The 18368-nt window shown below is 41.7% G+C and overlaps 1 protein-coding gene across 5 annotated transcripts in view; it reads right to left on the bottom strand.

Annotated features, from left to right (window-relative positions):
• The window catches only part of RARB (retinoic acid receptor beta), a 485822-nt gene that overhangs the window by 279181 nt on the left and 188273 nt on the right, over positions 1 to 18368 (bottom strand). For all 5 annotated transcript variants that reach the window (XM_065583499.1, XM_065583500.1, XM_042840255.2 and 2 more), the window contains one exon: positions 11767 to 12281. In XM_065583499.1, coding sequence (XP_065439571.1) covers positions 11767 to 11944 — 178 coding nt within the window. In that variant the 5' untranslated portion in view covers positions 11945 to 12281. The remainder of the gene's footprint in view (positions 1 to 11766; positions 12282 to 18368) is intronic.

Below are 18368 nucleotides of genomic sequence, written 5' to 3'. Positions count from 1 at the left end.
GAGACACAATTCTTGAATCCCAGGACTCGGGCATAGTCCCAGAGCTGGGAAGAGGCTCCCCAACTGGTGGAAAAGAAATACCTATGCTAACTATAAACTTTAACTACTAACTATTAAGCTAAAATATATAACTATTTACAAACATTTTCTTTCTTCACTGGTTAAACAACAGAATGAAAGAGGACACCATTCCGACTCAGGCCACGTTGTGGTAAGAAGGAACTGGAGAGGCATCAACCCTCACTGCCTCTTATACCCTTGGTCGGGAGCATGAGGAGAGCTACTGCACATGTGCAGGCCAACAGACCCTGCTCTGAAGCACTTCCAGATTTGGACTCATGGTGCGCATTTGTACCCATGTGTGGAATACACATAGGAACCAGCACTTGAAGAATACAAACTTGCAAGCTTTATGTCCACTTTCAGAAGTGTACAGCACCACATGACCAACATGCTTCATAACAATACATAGCTCCATCATTACAATTTGAGCCAGAAAGATATTCTTCTATTCCAACAACACATCATACTGTGAGAAAACTTAGAGAATTCTGACAAACTTACCGCCGCATGGCCTGGGGATTATATTCCTTTTGAAAGATTTACAACATATTTATATAAAATCAGCAGTTTACATCAACCGAATATTTCTTTCAAAGAACCAAATAAAAGGCCCAGTTAAAGTGGGGTAAGTTAGCTGGGGTAATAGTGAGTGATGGAGATCTCTGCAGTAACAGAGGAGTAGAGAGATCCCTTAACTATTTATTTCAGACTTCCTAACATCTAGCGTTGTTGAATTTTATATTTTATTTCGAGAGGAGGGTAGGAAAAGAGGTAGGTTGTTAGTTTCAATTATAGATTCTTTTTAACTAATGTTTTGTTACAGAATTTCCTTGTTTCAAGATCCACGAGTGGGCAAACAATTATGTACTAGAACTAATGATACCTACCACTTGTATACTTTAGCAAGTCCATGAGCACTGGGAAGAGAACTTATGGGGATAAGTACTAGAATCAGTATGATTCATCTGTCTGTATGCTAACAGGCTTAGAGAATTTCTAAAAATTTGTCCTTACCTGAAAGCAGGTCTACTCTGTCCCTCTACCTGCAGAATTGATTCTCTAAGTCCAGGAAAGCTTGTTGCTAGTTTCTTAAGTGGCTTACACCTATGGGATTCCCAGGAATCACTCTGATAGGGTGGAGTTACAAAGAGTCATGGGCATTAAGTCTGAGGTAAGAGCTATTATTGAGTAGTTTAACTTTTAGGGGGAACACATTTAAAAGTATTATGCTTCATAGACCACATTAGGAGATGACAATACCATAACAGAGTTCCAAAATTTATAAACTGTACTTTAAAATTGTTCTTGAGTTAAGATAGTTCCTACCATGAAACCATCACAGAACATATTAAATAGTTTTGTGAATCCAACAGTGATTGTTTTAGAAGTCTCAGACTACATGAATCCAGGAAGAATTGATATATGGAGATATACCTATCTCATAGAACTGGAAGGGACCTTTTGAGGTCATCAAGTCCAGCCCCCTGCTTTCACTAGCAGGACCAAGTACAGTCTCTGACAGTTTTTTGCGTTGTTGTTGTTTTGCCCCAGATCCCTAAATGGCCCCCTAAAGGATTGAACTTGCAACCCTGGCTTTAGCAGGCCAATGCTCAAACTGCTGAGCTATGCAGCTTGTTCCAAAAGCAAAGAGTTTTTTAAGGTTAGGGCTGATGTCATTAGCAGGATATTGCTAGCATGATACCATATTGCCTGTACGTAAAGAAATTAATATTTAAATTTTGCCTATCCCACCTTCTGAATATAAGAACTATGTTTAAAAATAACATCAGCACAGGTGATGATAAAAGGTGATGTCTGAAAACAGCTGGCAATTGCAGAGGTGTGCAAATGGTAATGAGTAGATGTCAAGCCTTCAGTGTGAGATGGGATTTAAAGAAAGAGGAGGCAATAAAGGTGAAAAGCAGACTACTCAGAAAGCTATAACTATTGAAAAACAAACAGATGAAGTCCTTTAAAGTTTTAATTCAGATCGGATTTTTCCCTAATTCGATACAGATATAGCAATATTATTAGACTAATGCACAGCTGTTGAAAACTATAAGTACGCTGAGTGAAAAAATCCATCATATATTTACTGTGATTCAACCACCAATGGAAACATTCCCCTCTTGTAGCACTGTAAGGTAGAGTGGGAACTGAGAGTCCTTGACCTTCTAAGTAATTAAGGGAATAGAGATATATTCTTGTTTTATTAGAGATACAGAGAGACACTGAACTATTTGAATAGCTGAAGAATTTGCCTGTATTTGCCTGTTCCTGAGTAATGCGGATAGTTTAGCGCTCTCTTGGGGGTAACACATCGTAATGAATATCCGCTATTCATATTTAATGCAATCTACCAAAGAGTGCTTTTGGGAGGACTTTTTATGTCAATACAATGATTAACAAGTGAACTGGAAAAGTAAATGAATGCCTACAAGGGGTGGAGCTGGGGAAACTGTGTTGTAATACACTAAAAATACTGCATTCTACTGTATTAGTTTAATGATATCAGTCAGTCCATATTTATTCCCCCCCAAAAAAACAAAAAAAACCCTTTGAGCTGGAGTCCAGGTTGTAAATAGCCAGCAATAATGTAAGAGAAAACAATCCTAATAGAACATAATGTTTTAAAACAACAATCTGCCTCGCCCGAGTATCTCAAAAGTACTATTTCAAAACCACAGTATTACTATATTTAGTGGCTAGATAAGGGTTCCCATAGCATTGTCAGAGTGGATTCTATTCCCTGCCTCTCCCACATTCTTGAATGATTTTATTTTCCAGACATCTACACATGTCCAAAAGACCTATACAGAACAGAATAGATGGGACATTCTATTTTAAGATTACACTTTTAAAACAGCAAACACTGGAAAGTATGGAAATGTGCGGTTAAATTACCTTAACTCTATTCTTGCCACCCCATAGATTCTCCATGTAAAATGGTTATGATTATCTAATAAGTGGATCAGTTATTCACCTTATTGACTTTCTGTCAAAGCCCTTTATAATGATATGTTCACATCTCCCAATCCCTCCCTATACATTCCTGGAACAAATAAAGGCAGGATCCTTGGGATCCAAGTCTTATGGTCAGGGGTTTGAGGACCAGATTGGAGCAGTAAGTCACAGGGAGAATAACAGGTGGATCATCATATGATTGTTAATAGCTAACTGCTCTGTGGGCTGCTTCATTAGGAGGATGACAAGAGGCCATCTCAGGAGAAAGCGGACTGTCCGAAGTTAGGGGATTTTTTTTTTTAAAGTGGGCTCCATTTGTTTGTGCATCTAGCCCTCATTTAGATTTAATTCAGGCCGTTTTTTCTGTGTGGAGGTATTTAAAACTCAATTAAAAATCCCATAAGATGCACAAGTACTTCATAACAGTTTAGTGGTATTTGTATTCAGACTGCATTGTGAAGACGTTGCTATTGATGCTGCCATTCCACTAAATATTATATTAAAAAAGAATTTTCCCTTTCAACTCTGGTACAAATATGTATTGGCAACAACTGATCTCTTTGGCTTTTATGTAGTTTTCTGATAATATAAAAATAGAAAGTTATTTTAAAAAATGTGAGTTCTAATTCAGACCGCAACAGAAACAGGCAGCATAGTGTTCCGATGGGGCCTTGAGAAGACAGTTGTCCAAGTATGGAAAAATGATGATTCCTTGTTTCCGCAGATAGGCAATGATTACCATGAGGAATTGGAGAACACCCGAGGCACTGTAGATAGTCCAAAGGGAAGTACTTTGTACTGGCAGTAGTCTGTGCCCACAACAAATCGGAGGAATCATCTGTGTGCAGGGTGTATGGAAAAATGAAAGTATGCATCTTGGAGGTCGAGGGCTGAGAACCAGTCCCCCTGTTCCATTGCTGGGATAATAGTGGAGAGGGTAACCATCTTGAAGCATTGCAGTTTGACAAATTTGTTTAGGTTGTGAAGGTCCATGAGGGGACGCCAGCCGCCGGACTTTTTCTGAATCAGTAAATAGTAGGAGTAGAAGCTCTGTCCCCTGTGGAGGGAAGGGACTTGTTTTATGGCTCCCAATTGCAGAAGATGTTTTATTTCCTCCCCATAGAATGGAATCATGAGAGAGGTCCCTGAAAAGGGATGAGGAGGGGGGAGTAGCAGGATAGATAGGTAGGGGATGGAGTATCCTTCCCTGATTATCTCTAGGACCTACTTGTCCGAGGTGATGAGACTCCCAAGATGATAGGAATGGAGCCAGTCGGTCATCAAACAGATGGAATATGGAAGATGGTGAGCATGCCTGGAAAAGAGGGGTGCTTCTCAGGGCCTCGGCCGCACCATCAAAATTGTTGCTTTGGTGGTGATATGTGAGAGGTAGACCCCTGAGGAGTGGACTGTCTACATTTATTAGGAGGCCTTCGTCGTCGGTGCTGGATGTCATAGTGCCATTGAGGAATGTATTGTTGTGTACTGAATCGTAAGGGGACTTGGTACTTCCCCAATCATCTCTTTGGTGCCGGCGTGTATATCCTGAGGAAACTCAGGTAATCTTTAAGGGAGTGCAGAGAATTATCCATGAGCTCCAAGAAAAGTTTCTGGCCTTCAAACAGTAAGTCCTCTACTGTGGTTTGTACCTCCTTAGGAAAACCCAAGAGTGGAGCCACAATGCATGCCTCTTGACCACAGCAGTCACAATGGATCGAGCAGCAGCGTCTGTGGAGTCTAGTGAGGCTTGTACAGGTTAGAAGGCTGTGGAATTGAAGGCTTGGAATTGCTCCTTCTTGGTCTCCAGTAGATCATGACAGAGTTCCTCCAATTTGGAGTAGTTTACATAGTTATATATCAGAGGGGTAGCCGTGTTAGTCTGGATCTTTAAAAAGCAACAAAGAGTCCTGTGGCACCTTATAGACTAACAGACCTATCGGAGTATAAGCTTTTGTGGGTGAAAATCCACTTCGTCACGTCTGCCACAGGACTCTTTGTTGCTTTTTACATAGTTATACTTTGCCATGAGGGCTGCATAGTTTGAAATCCTAAATTGGAGCGTGGCTGATGAATATGCCTTGCATCCAAATAGGTCCAGATGTTTCCAATCTCTGTCTGGTTTATTAGAATAGGATTGGAACTGACGGTCTCTCTCTTGCACCGCACTGACCACTAGAGAATTTGGGGTGGGGTGTGAAAATAAGAATCCTCATTCTTCGCTGGAACATAATATTTTCTGTTGGCATGTTTGCAGGTTGGAGGGATAGATGCCAGGGACTGCCACAGCACCTTTGTGGGGTCAAGAAGAGCCTCATTGATTGGCAATGCGATCTTGGCAGAAGAGGATATGTGCAGTATATCCAGCAGTTTATGCTGCTGGTTTTTAGCTTTCTTCAACAGGATTTCGAAAGATTCTGTAACCCAGCAGAATAACTCCTGAAAGTGTCTGAAGTCATCGGGAAATGTAGGGGGTCGGGGCATCATCAGGAGATGAGGATGAAAAATATAAAGTTGGTGGAGACTCTTCCTCCTCCTGTTCAGTTAATGCCAGCTGTGGTTTGACTTCCTGGGGGCGAGAAACGGGTAGAAAAGGGAAAGGTGTAGGTATCCGTCGAAGCTCCCTGGTAGGGTTCCTGAACTGCCCCCTATACAAGATTTCCCAATATGGCCAGTTTAGTGGGAGTGGCACATATGGCTACATCCATGGTGGTCCCTGCCAGGCTTGATGACCAGCAGAAGATTGCGTACAGTGAGGATGGGCAGGTAGGAATTGCCCCTAGTTGAGAGAACAATAGAGCCCTCATCTTCCTCATCACCACCACTAGGGAAGAGAGGTGCCATTCTTGGTGGAGAGAGGGAGGAGCGGCGTGAGTCTGGAGAAAAGGGTGAAAGTGGCGGGGAGAGGTCACATCGCAGAAGAGGAGACTCAGGAGTGTCAGAGACCAGCAGGTCCGTCGGGTATCTGAAGTCATGTGGAGGGGGAAAAAGCCTCATCGGTGTCGATGGAAGACACCGCGCTGAAGGCAGACATGGCACCGAAGGCAGGGTGTATGTCCCTGAGACTAGGTCGGTGCTGACAATTTTGCTGGTGCCGAGGTCTTAATCAATGTTGACAGTTTCACTGATGCCAGAAATGGCATTGGTGCTGTAGCTCCTGAAGGTGGCCCAGCTTGGTCCTCAGAGCTGGGAAATGGTGCCAAGGGACGTAGGTCTGCTCAGTTAGAGTCTTTTGACTGTTTCTTTGAACTGGTACTGGAGGTGCTCGGATGAGCCCTGGAGCTATGTATCCCATCAGATGAGGCTGAGGTAACCAACCTCGCTGGGGATGGTGTTCTGGTGGGCTGTGCCTCAAAGTGTGAGGAGGAAGCCCATTTCTTGTCATCCAAATGAGCAAGGAATGACTTTCTCTTCAGGGGACAGGAAAAATGAGGACTGGCAGATGACCTGGCAGAGTGTGAGATGGGGCGCCGGAACGGGGGGGGAAGGGGGTCAGGGGCCTGGCCCATCCATTTTTTGCCATGCCCTCCCCAATTCCCCCTCCCCCCCAAGGCCCTGCCCTCAGCGGCCAGGCCAGCAGCTGGAGCCTGGCCAGGGAGCCCAGACAGCTGTGGGGCACCGTGCCATGGACCGTCCTCCACCTGCCCAGGGTGGGGGGGTCGAGAGCAGCCCTGGGCCCTGGCCCAGCCCTGCAGTCCCCCCACACCTCCCACCGGAGTCGGGTTGTGGTAAGAGCTGAGCAGGCAGCTATGGGGAGCCACAGACTCTCCTGTCCTGGGCAGGGGGCCCACGGGGCAAAGACATGGGCCGGGGCCTGCTCTTGGACCCCCATCCCCGGGCAGGTGGAGGATCCGCAGCTCCTTCTTCCGGTTTGGCTGGGGATGGGGCCTCGGGGGGCAGGGGTGGGGTCACGGAGGGGGCAGGGGCCCCCTGCTTTTGGGATGACTCCACTGCCACTGGCATGAGGGCCTCTCTGGGGAAGAGTCTGGGCCTGCGCCTGATGCCAGTCAAAGCGACTTCTCCATAAGGAGACGTTTCAACCTAATATCCCAGTACTTTCTGGCCCTGGGTGTCAGGCCGAGGCAGTGGGAACACTTTTGTAGGATGTATCCCTCTCCCAGAGAGCCGATACACTGCATGTGGCCATCTCTTACCAGGAAGGTGGCTCCGCAAGAAATGAACCTCTTAAACCCAGGGGATCCGGGCATAAGGGTGGAGGGAAAAGCTTCCCAATTGGGAAGGGTAGGAAGTGGGGGGAAACAAACTCAAGCTATGAAAGAACTGTAAAGATAAAGACAAAATAAAAATAATAATTAATATTTTTTATAAAGGAGAAGAAGAAGAAAATACTAATTACTGTGCTACAGATTCCATTCCATTCCAAAAGGTGGTAGAGAAGACACTGGGGGCGGTCAGACTGCACAGCGCTACATGTACGTCCTGCGCACAGCGCAAGAGGGGGAAGGTCTGACAGACACTGCTAATGAAGATTTCCAGTCCCAGGCACAGGGGGCACTGCCGCATCAACAAGTGGAGCACCCATAGGGACATCACTCGAAGAACTAGCCCAACAGTTGCTCGTGCATGACTCTGACTTAAAAGATATTAAAGTGGCTCTGAGCTCCATTTTCTTCCATGTTGTCTTTGTCCCTGCTCAGGTCCCAAGAAGAACTTCTTTGTCCAGAGTACTGTCAGTGCACATTTTTTCATGGATTCATATCCACTGGAACTGAGAACAAAATGACCCACTGAAGCTCGAAATACCATTACGAAACCAACTATCCTGTAACTATCTCAGTTAATTTTTTTAAAGTAGAGAAGGTTTGTGGTTCATCATTATGAATGCTATTGCATGAGCGTGCACACCGAGTACTCCCAAATGGGACTACTGAAAATCTCTGCTTTATGCTGCCCAGGGTTAGTACAGCACTAGGTGAATCAATCATGCTTATAAAAGTAATTATCTTCTTAACCACAGTCTCTCTTTTATTCATTCAATGTTAACATACAGTTCACCTATGTGTAAAGGTAATATTTTTTCTGTTACTGACCTTTTTAGCATTGTGACCAACCTTATAATTATAAAGTATTTTGCACTATGTATCTCAGTCTAAAAACAGAAGTCAAGTCAGAGGTGAAGGAGTCAACACCATTATCAACATCAGTGAAATTAATTCACTATAACACAGTTCTCTTACTGGAGGCCACTTATGCCCATAAAATTAATCTGTCTAAAAGCCTTTTGTCTCTTTAATAGGAGAAGGAGCTGATGATGAAGCCCCTTATTTCTATGACATGTCAGTTTCAACTGTAGATACAAGATGGCTGAATTTACAGGTACTTGGTATAATGGAAAAAGTCTGAAGTCAAGACAGAACAGAAAATAGTACAGTAAAATAATATGAAGTCTTTCAACTTAAACTGTACCAACTTTGATAGCTCTGAACAAAAGCTGATAAATTACATTATTTTAAAAAAACTAAAGGGACCAGAGGTCTTTATTCCTGACAGAGTTCCTATTATCTAAAATAGAATATTGAACTCATGCAGTTGAAAGATAAATAGCACTGTGGATACATTCACATATAGTGCAGGGCTTCAGGCAGATACTGGGCAAGTTTCCCTACATATAGCTTCTCACTACAGAACTGTATTCCCCCAGTGTCCAGTTCTGGCTCTCATTTTAATAGAAAGACTCTTGACCATGCTAAACTGTACCAAACTGCGTGGTAGTTTTGTGAAGTGGAAACATTAGTTAGGATAGGCCACTCTGACTACTTTCAAGAATCTGAATCCAGGCCTCTTGAGATATAAAGTCAATGCACTAGGGTCCCGTCTCAGGGCTCCTGAATGATTTATAAATCACTTACCAGAACTCTAAAGGCCTAAATTCAAAAGAGGCTGCCACGTCTATAAGACCGGAAAACAAAATAAGTGAGAAATATCAACCAAAAGGGCCAGCTGTCTTGCAAGGATCTCTTCCCCCAAGAAATCTTTGTCCCATTGAGCCCCCTCAACATTTCACACAGAGGCAATAATTTTCATACACAGGTACCTAGTGCTACGCTCTGAAGTGACTAGATTTTTATGGTCAGTGAAGTCCATGGGAACTGTTGGTGCTCAGCACCTCTAAAGAATCAGGTTAATTTTACTTGCCTATGTAAATATGGATAAAAGTGTCTGAATTAAGGCAAACACCTTTGAAAATACTGAAAATTGGAGGATGAGACCATTACAGTGGAGACTTAAAGAGACATTCCCATATTTTCAAAACTGGCCATTTGTTTTGAGTGCTTGATTTTTAGAAGTGCTGAGTAGTCACAACTCCTACTGATTTGATTTCAATACAATCTTAATGTAATAAGAACATGATTATGGTGAAGAACAATTGTGCATATACAGTCCTATATATTTTGGATATTTACCAATATATGTCTTCAAAAAGGTGCTGTGAACTAATCATCTATCTGGTCCATGTGACAGAAGAACTTTCTTGCAATATCAGAGCAAAAACTCAGTTCAGTATTCTGATCACTTCTAAAAGGACTGGGAAATTAAATGCTTAAAACGTTTTCTAACTTGTAGCTGTTTCTTCTTTACATCCTATAAAAGAAATCATGTAGTGCAATAAAACAGAAGAAATTAAGAGTCTGACCCTGAAAACAATATGCCTGCATGTGGTCTCACGTAAGTCTACACACATGGGGAAATCACGCCCCTCTTGAAGTTAATAGCAAAACTCACATTTATTTCAGTAAGGCTAGGAGTTCACCCATAATGTGTAAGTGGATAAAGGAGGGGCTTCACATGCAAGTGGCATTAACAAGCATTTGAATTTCTTCATTCCCTGTCTCTCATGCTAAAATGTTGCTTTCCTTCGTTGTCTTTATGGTTCTCTTCCTTTTTGCTCCCCTTCCTTGTCTGGAATGCAAAACTTTGCATGCTTTTTTACTCCAGCACATATTTTAGTAGCTAATATCAATACTCTGCAAGCCCTTTGTAGCTTTCAGTTTAGCCAAGAGACTTCTTAATATGGAGCATTCACAGCAAGGTCCTTTAACAAACATCTGTACAATAAATGTGAGCTGTGAAATGAAACAGAATAATCCTCCAATATCCCACCAAGCATGCACTGCTTTTCCTCACGTAGGGCCTAACCCTGCACTGTTACACCACTGAAAATATAGAGTAACTCACTTTCCTTAAATGGTGTTATACTGGGTTTACACTAGTGTAATTGAGAATATCACTTGGACCCATGGCCCTTCTTTTCAATGCATTTGAAAGTAAGTCCTAGCAAGAAACATGGCAGTGTTCATTAAAAAGCACTGAAAACAACTCACTTTGGCTAGTACACTTAGTAATATTGAATGGCAGCATTTTAAAGAGGATATACCAGACAACAGAGCACTATATCACTGCATATGAGTTTCAGATGCATACGCTGACCCCAATAGTGCAGCAACAAAATACCTACTGATTCTAGTGGTCAGGGCCGGCTCTGGCTTTCTGGCCGCCCCAAGCAAAAAAAAAAAAAAAAAACGCGGCAGCCAGAACAGCAAAGTGCAGCCGGAGCCAGGGTGCAGAGGGACTCCCTGCTCTGCAGATGTGCCCCGGCTAGGGGGGGTGGGGGAGGGAGAGAAGGGGGGCGGCCAGGGCTTCAGCGGAGCGCTGCCACGCGGCCCCTCCCACCGTGCCCCCTGCCGGGAGGCCTCCACACCGCTCCGGTCGGCTGGGAGGGAAGGACGCGGGCTGCCCTGCCAGGCTTGCTGCAGGGTGCTCCCATCCTCCACACCGCTGCCGCCTACAGGGCAGCCGGAGTGGAACAAAAAAAAAAAAAAAAAAAAGCGGCCGTGCCGCCCTAGGATTGGGCGGAATGCCGCCTCCTACAAGCTGCCGCCCCAAGCACCAGCTTGCTCGGCTGGTGCCTGGAGCTGGCCCTGCTAGTGGGGGTTCTATGTGCAGCTACAGAATCGGGACCTTAGTATGGCAAGCAACAGGGAAGCAAAACAAAAAAGCACTATTTATTATGTACTAATATAGGCAATAGCTATTTGCTAATGAGAGAAGAAATTATTTTTCTGTGTGATTTGTTAAAAACACATGTCTGGTCTGACCTATGGTGGTATGATAAGGTATCGCCACAGCTACTAACGAATAACAATGTAAGATTTCCTAATGTCTAGCAGGTTTTATCACTCATGATTTTCATAGCTGGAATATTTCATACTATTGCATGTTTATTATCTTTTTTTTTAAAAAGGCAGAGAAAAATAAAAATTATATTTCAAAATAAATTTGTTTTTAAAGAAAGGGAGGCCAGTGGCAAATGAACAGCTGTAATTAACCTTACAATAATCAACGTGTTCATTCTTTAATAAAGGAAATTACAGTAAAGCATCAGAGTTATGAACATCAGAGTTACAAACTGAACAGTCAACCACATATCTCATTTGGAACTGGAAGTACACAATCAGGGAGCAACAGAAACAAAAAAAAAAACAAATACAGTACAGTACTGTAAAGTAAACTATGAAAAAAAATAAAGGGAAAGCAGCATTTTACTTCTGCATAGTCAAGTTTCAAAGCTGTATTAAGTCAATGTTCAGTTGTAAATTTTTGAAAGAACCACCATAAAGTTTTGTTCAGAGTTACGAACCACCTCCATTCCTGAGATGTTCGTAACTCTGAGGTTCTACTGTAGTAAATAACAGCCATAAGAATCAATAACTGGGCACTTACTTGCAGGTGATGGGGTGCTGCATCCCCTAGTTGGGGGGTTACCCTGGAGTCCATGAAGGGAAGGAAGTGAAAGTCCACCGATGACTGGAGGAAAAAGTAATGGATATGGGGCTGTTGGATAGTGATTCATATGTCCGTTCACTGTTGGTACTGGACACGTGCGGCTGCTGGTTGTCATGTTAATACCTCAAAGGCTATGAGGTGTACAAATACTATGTTGCATTACTCCAGGCCAGGACATGAATATCTCAACTTGTGAATGGAAGAGGCTGACAAACCTGCAGGTACTGCTTGAGCTGGAGTGTGTGAAGATGAGAAGATAATTCACTAGATAACAATCCTTTATTTCATTGCTGCTTTCTACTGTTTTTTCCAGTACATTCTTGCTGTGCAGATTGAGAACAGAAAATCTTCTTTTCCTAATCTGTGCATGTGGTGTGCAGTTCAGCTGCTTATTTAAATAACTTTTTTTTCTGGAAAGATAGCTTCACTCTACAGATGCATGCTGATTTATTCTGGAGGGGAAAAAATAAAATATATTGGTATATTACGCATAAAAGCGGAAAATCTTTCTGTTCTGTGCTTACTTTGTAAAGAAAAGTATTTACCAGTGTCCCATAACATGGACCTGACAATCACTGGGATGAAATCCCGACCCAATTCATTTCAATGGGCCAAGATTTCAGCACTGAATGTTTTATTGCTAATCAGACACAAGTTCTGTTTTAGAAACTGCCAAATTCTGAACTTTGATCAACCAAATTAGCTGAAATCCTGATGTGTGGGGGGAAAAAATCAAGTAAAGATTAAATGTTCTTCAAGATATATTGTATCAGCACAAGTCAAATCCTATAAATATATTTGGGGTGTATTTTTTTAAAGTGTGTTTAGCAAATACAAATCATCCAGTTTCAGTCCTGAAAACTCATCCCCATAACAGATACAGAATGAGTGGCTGGAGTGGAAGCTCCCCACTCTACTTCACCAGAATGCCTCAGTTCTGGTCCAGAAGAACCACCTCTGTGGTTCATTGTCGCTAGGCCATTCAATCCTTGACCTCTTGTGTTAGGGTACTGTCTATACCAGGAACATGTATTAACTGACCCAAAGACAGTGTAAACAAGCCCTTAGACTGCCAACACGTTTATCTATTAGTGTAATTAATTATAGTGTTTTATATAATGCACTTTACTTGGGGCTTCCCTTGAAGAACACTCAGAAGCTTCAGCTATTTCAGGCTGGTATAATAGTAAACTACACTTGTGCTCTTCTGTGGGCTTCTCTTCTGCTTTCAAATGCAAGGGTAGGTGGTGGTTACAATTTTTAAAGCCCTATATCAATAGGGACTTACTTTCCTCCCTCCATTCCTCAGCAAAATAACTGAGATGCTCCTCTTTGTGCTAGTCTCTAGATTCGAAGTCTTGAACTGGAGGAGGAGCATTTTTGGTGGCATCCTAAACAGTGAAATGTGCTCCCTCTGAATGTCTAATTTATCTCATTAGATTTCAGGGTATGATGTATGGCTCATTTTTTCCGCCAATCATTTGCTTGGCCTTTACCGAGTCTTAACAGATTTTGAAATCTAGTGACAGGTTGCTATTATTGCTGACTGTGAACACTACTAGTTGATGTTTGTTTTTATCTTATGTCATGGCGTTGGGTGCGTAATAATTTTATGGACTCTGTGCTGAACTCTTGTCACTAGGAGTTATAGCAATCAGAATGAGTACAGTTCATTTTCATTTCCTTAATGATGGACCAAAGCCCCAAGTCCATATATATCCATGACCTTAAAAAAAAACAAAAACAAAATGTGAACCATTAACCACAACACTGGATTCTTAAGAGGGCAAAAGCATGAGAAGTCAGCAAATGCAATAGGGCTGGCTCCTCAAGTTCTCCCACAAAAGGAGTCAGTAGGCTCCCCCAACATGTCTGACTGGGGTAAAGGGAGGAAGAGCCACATGGCAATCTTAGCCTTTCCCATCAGCAAATAGTCAGTAGGCATCCCTGACATTTCCTGCTTTCATGAAGTGATGTCCTCAGATGTATAAAGGCTTCAATGCAGAAGGGTGTCAGCCCAGAAATCTTTAGCAGCTGCAGAGAACGAATAATAATATTTCCCTCTTATATAGTGCTTTTCATCCATAGATCACCAAGCAATTTACAATGGAGGGTGAGTATCATTATCTCCTTTTTAGATATGGGGAAACTAAGCCACAGAAGTGAAGTGACTTGCTCGTGGCGGCACAGATCAGTGGCAGAGGTGGGAAAATGGTGACAACACAGCTTTTAAGGGTAGTTGCTGCTAGTCAGTCTATGGGTTGTCATTAAGAATTAAAATAAGAAATAAAAACGAAATTCATATGTGTTTACCTGTCTGGCAAGTCACACAGAAGTGGAATATTTCTACTATATGTGGAATAGCAGGAAAGGCTACTTGCGGTGCACATTTTGACACAGCACGTTTAAGGATAACAAATGTAGTTGCAAGTACTCTATAACTGCGTAACTTATGTGTGAATAGCGTTAACACAGATGAAGCTAGACATGCATGGGGAGGAGAATATAATGATTGGTATATTGCACTAAACACACAGATTTGGTGGAAGGCAGTAAGAGCGCTGATTATGTTGCTTTTGAGGACCATCTTCCAGGAGATCAGTGAAACAATACTGGTCTTGGAGGAAATTACTCATAGCCAAAATAATGGGTCACAATGGCATCAAGATAAAACTGAAAGTTAAGATATGGGGGAAGTTAGATATTAAAGAATCTCACAATGAAGGGACAAAAATAAAATCTCACTGAATTTCCAAGAGCAATTTAGCGAAAGTATAGGCAGATCCCATGCACCAACAACTTCCTAAAACTCAGGTGCTTATAAGTTGGGGAGGTACATAGAACAAATTCACCCTGAAGTCAAGGGACTTGGACCAGGGATAAATGAGGCCCTTTGTCGTTATTTAGTCAATGATTTTTAGATCAAGGTCACCTATTTTTAAATGAGGCCTCCAGAAATAAAATACAGCTTATAAAACTATCAGATACTTTCAACTATATTTCTGTTAGCTCAATCATGCAGAGTTCAGCACACATTATCAAAATGTGCACAGCAGTGGCCTTTGCTAATATTTCAGACAGAGCAGAAATACAACTGTGTGATGAGCTAAGCAGGCAACATATTACACATATGATTTTTACTGCCTTTCTTTTATTTTCAATTCCCTTATTATAAAGTACCCACTAGCAAGTTTTTAAACTTACCATGTAGAAGTGCAAATGCGGGAGAAAAAAAGTAGAATTTCAGATTACATTTTGCCTTTTTTGTCTTTAATGTCTAAAATGAAAAATTGCAGCATATTAGTCCATAAAGGTGGACTAGATACTTTGATTTCCATTAAAAAAAAATACATGGACCAGTTCTTCCAACACTTATCCATACAACTAGCCTTATGCGAAGCTAGTTTCAGATGGAAGTCAATGGATTAGTGTTGAAATATTCACACATTAGTTCAAGACACTAATGTTTAAACCTCAGCTACATTGCTCTCTCCGGAATTACTAAAGAGAGACATACCTGTATAGTTGAATGTTAGCTTATTTTTTATGAAAAATAATTTTGTAGAAAAATAAAAATTAGAAATGAAAATAACGTCATCTAGTCATTTCCCAAACAATGCTGGAATACTTTCTATAATACATTTTCTAGTGACTTGAAAATGCATCAGCATTTTCATAACATTTTTAATGTGCATGTCCATGCAAATATTATAGCTCCAAACTATGGATTATCACATAATCATAAACATTGACAGTCCATACATAAGCCGTTTTCATATACAAATTACACATTCCTGGAACATTAAATCTTTTCCTGCCTTTCCAAAAACTCACTGCTATTCATTAGATTTTAGTCTTCAGGGAAGAAAATCTCCTGCAGAACAGGCAGGATTTTAAGCTCCATTCACTGTCTTGTTCTTTATATATGTGCAGACAGGCAACACAGTACAATAAGGAAAATGGCAGTGGTTCGAAAACTGGGTCTCCACAGGCCATTAGCACTTACGTGAAGTATGAGTGCGTCAACACTTATAAGATACCCAAAAGTTTGTAGAGGAAATTATTAGGAAGGATTGCAAGTATCATTGGATTCATATCCAGACCTTACTACTGTGGTATCTGAGTCTGGCATTAGACATCAATCTCAGATGTGGAGGAAGAAGGTTCCCAGGAGCCAGTGGTGTTTAGAAGTTCCACAGTGACATTCTCTTTTTCTCAGCTAAGGCTGAACCAAAGTTTTCTAGGATAGTAAAGGCAGCACGACCTTCACCAGCTGCAAGGAGAGGTGCTCCATCTCACTGCCCATTTGCTGTTATTAAAACGAACAAACACTCAACTGCCAAAGGAATACTTCCTGCATGGGCAGCATGCCATTAGTGACCATAGTGCCTGACTGCAACCCTCCCTCATGCAGGCGGTCCCATTGGCTTCAATCCTATGCACGATGGGTGGGATTTTCAAAAATGTCCAAGTCACTTAGGAGCTTCTGAAAATCCACTCAATAAATAAAATCAACTTCCACGAGACTATTATCATGAATGGGAGTTCAGCAGCCTAAGGGCTGCACAATAGAACCCCTTCGTAGGAAGAGCGAGGACAAAGGGGATCATATGGAAGGCCTTTTCAAACGCTAAAAGATGTCCATACTGTGCAGTATACTGAGCACCAACCAATGACTCTTCTTTGACAGAGCATATATTTCCTTTTTTGTATTCTATAGATCTTTTATTGGCTTGACTATAGTGATACAGCAGAAGGCCACAGAAGTATGAAGAGAGAAGGCTAGAATAGATTCAAAGCATAAAAGCATATTTACCAGTTATAGTTAAGATACAAGATGTAGCTATCTCTTTTCCATTTCATTTTGCGTTTTATATAATTGAACAGTAGTTTTAATTTACTGCTTTCTTATACACAAAAATATCCGTGACTGGGAGGAGGGAGTGGGCCTGTTTTTCTTACTGTTTTCTCATTATTTTAATTTCATATACATTTTGTATAAGATCAGTCTTGGAAAGCAACTTTGTTTTCTTAGCATCTGCTGATCCTCTTAGAGTTTACTAATTTACTTTACTCTCATTTGCTTCCATTTATTTTACTATCATTTGATGCTACTGACTTTGGTGAAGCTACTTTCACTTAAACAAGATCTGAATTCAGTTCACGAAACCCTTTCCTAGCCATGGGCGACTGTGTGTGCCATTGACTTGGCATACATATCAATGTCAGGAAGAGATCTTGGTGAGGGAGCCAGGGCAGTTGGCCTGGTCGACAGCAAGCGGTCAGCGGAGGAGACTGTGCTCCATCCTCCCATCTGCCATGCTGGGATGCAGCACCAGCCAGCACTCTTCTCTCTTCTTCTGCCATTCTCCAATCTCCACAGCAAGACAGCCAACATATACAGAGTCACAACATCAAGGCCTTTGTTCTCCTTTACTCTGTTTCCCCTTTTCCCAAAAACATTATCTTCAAAAGTGGTTTCTACTATGGTCTCTAAAAACAGCATTCTGGGATTCTACCTTACCCATAGCTTCCACTGAAATTCTCAGGTACTTATAAGGCCCCCATTACTGTAGTAGATAAGCACTTCAATGTCTTTAATCTATTTGTCCTCTCAACACCCCTGTGAGGTAGAGGTAGTGCTACTGCTCCTATTTTATAGACAGGGAGCTGAGACATAGTCTCTCTCAAAGTCCCAGATTTTTAAAGGTATTTAGGCACTGCTGTGCTCAGTGTTGCAATGCCTATGTGCCTAAATCCCTTTTAAAAAGGAGACAGTCTCCTAAAGCAGTCAGGCATTGCAATGCTGAATGCAGCAAAGCCTAAGTGCCTCTGATCTCACAGGAAGCCTGTGGTAGAGCAGGAAATGGAACCTGAGACTCCTAAATCCCAGGCTAGCGCCCTAACCATTGGGCCACCCTTCCTTTCTGAGGAGAGAGTCTGGCTCTTCTTTGCTGGGCTGATCTGTATGCTCCATAGAGAGGCAAACCCCTCCTTACACAACAGAGCAAATCAGGAGGAATTTCACAAGAAAAACCTTTCAGTAATTTCTTCTCACTTATCCCAGGGGAGGGTGTTGATCAAGCCCTTAGCTATTATGCAGCTTAAGACAAATTTAAATGCTGTTTTCAAAATAAATCAAGATCTGATAGGTTAAACAAACCACAGTATATCTAATGTATAAAAAGTTTGTAGTTTATGCTGAAATCCTTGGTTATGCATATGCTTTCTATTATGCTAGCTGATAGTATCACACTGAATAGAATTGAATAATTCAACAGATTTACCAGGAGTCAACTGTAAATCAGTCAGATATAGTAACATGATATTCATGCCGCCTTTATAACTATTTAAAACATGTAGATGGAAACTTCATTTTTCAAAAAGGAACGTGTTTAGTTTTCCATAGATCATCTTTGAGTGTGAGATGTTGCATTTTGTTTCCTTACCTATATAAAGAGACTTAATTAAACAATAAACTAGTTACAATGGCAGAAGTAAAAAAGCCTTCAGAGTGTTATGTTTCCTTTATTAGCATA

Source organism: Chrysemys picta, chromosome 2, assembly GCF_011386835.1.
Source record: "Chrysemys picta bellii isolate R12L10 chromosome 2, ASM1138683v2, whole genome shotgun sequence".
NCBI lineage: Eukaryota > Metazoa > Chordata > Testudines > Emydidae > Chrysemys > Chrysemys picta.
Note: the sequence above shows the minus strand (reverse complement) of the source record. Positions and strands in the feature narration are given on the sequence as shown.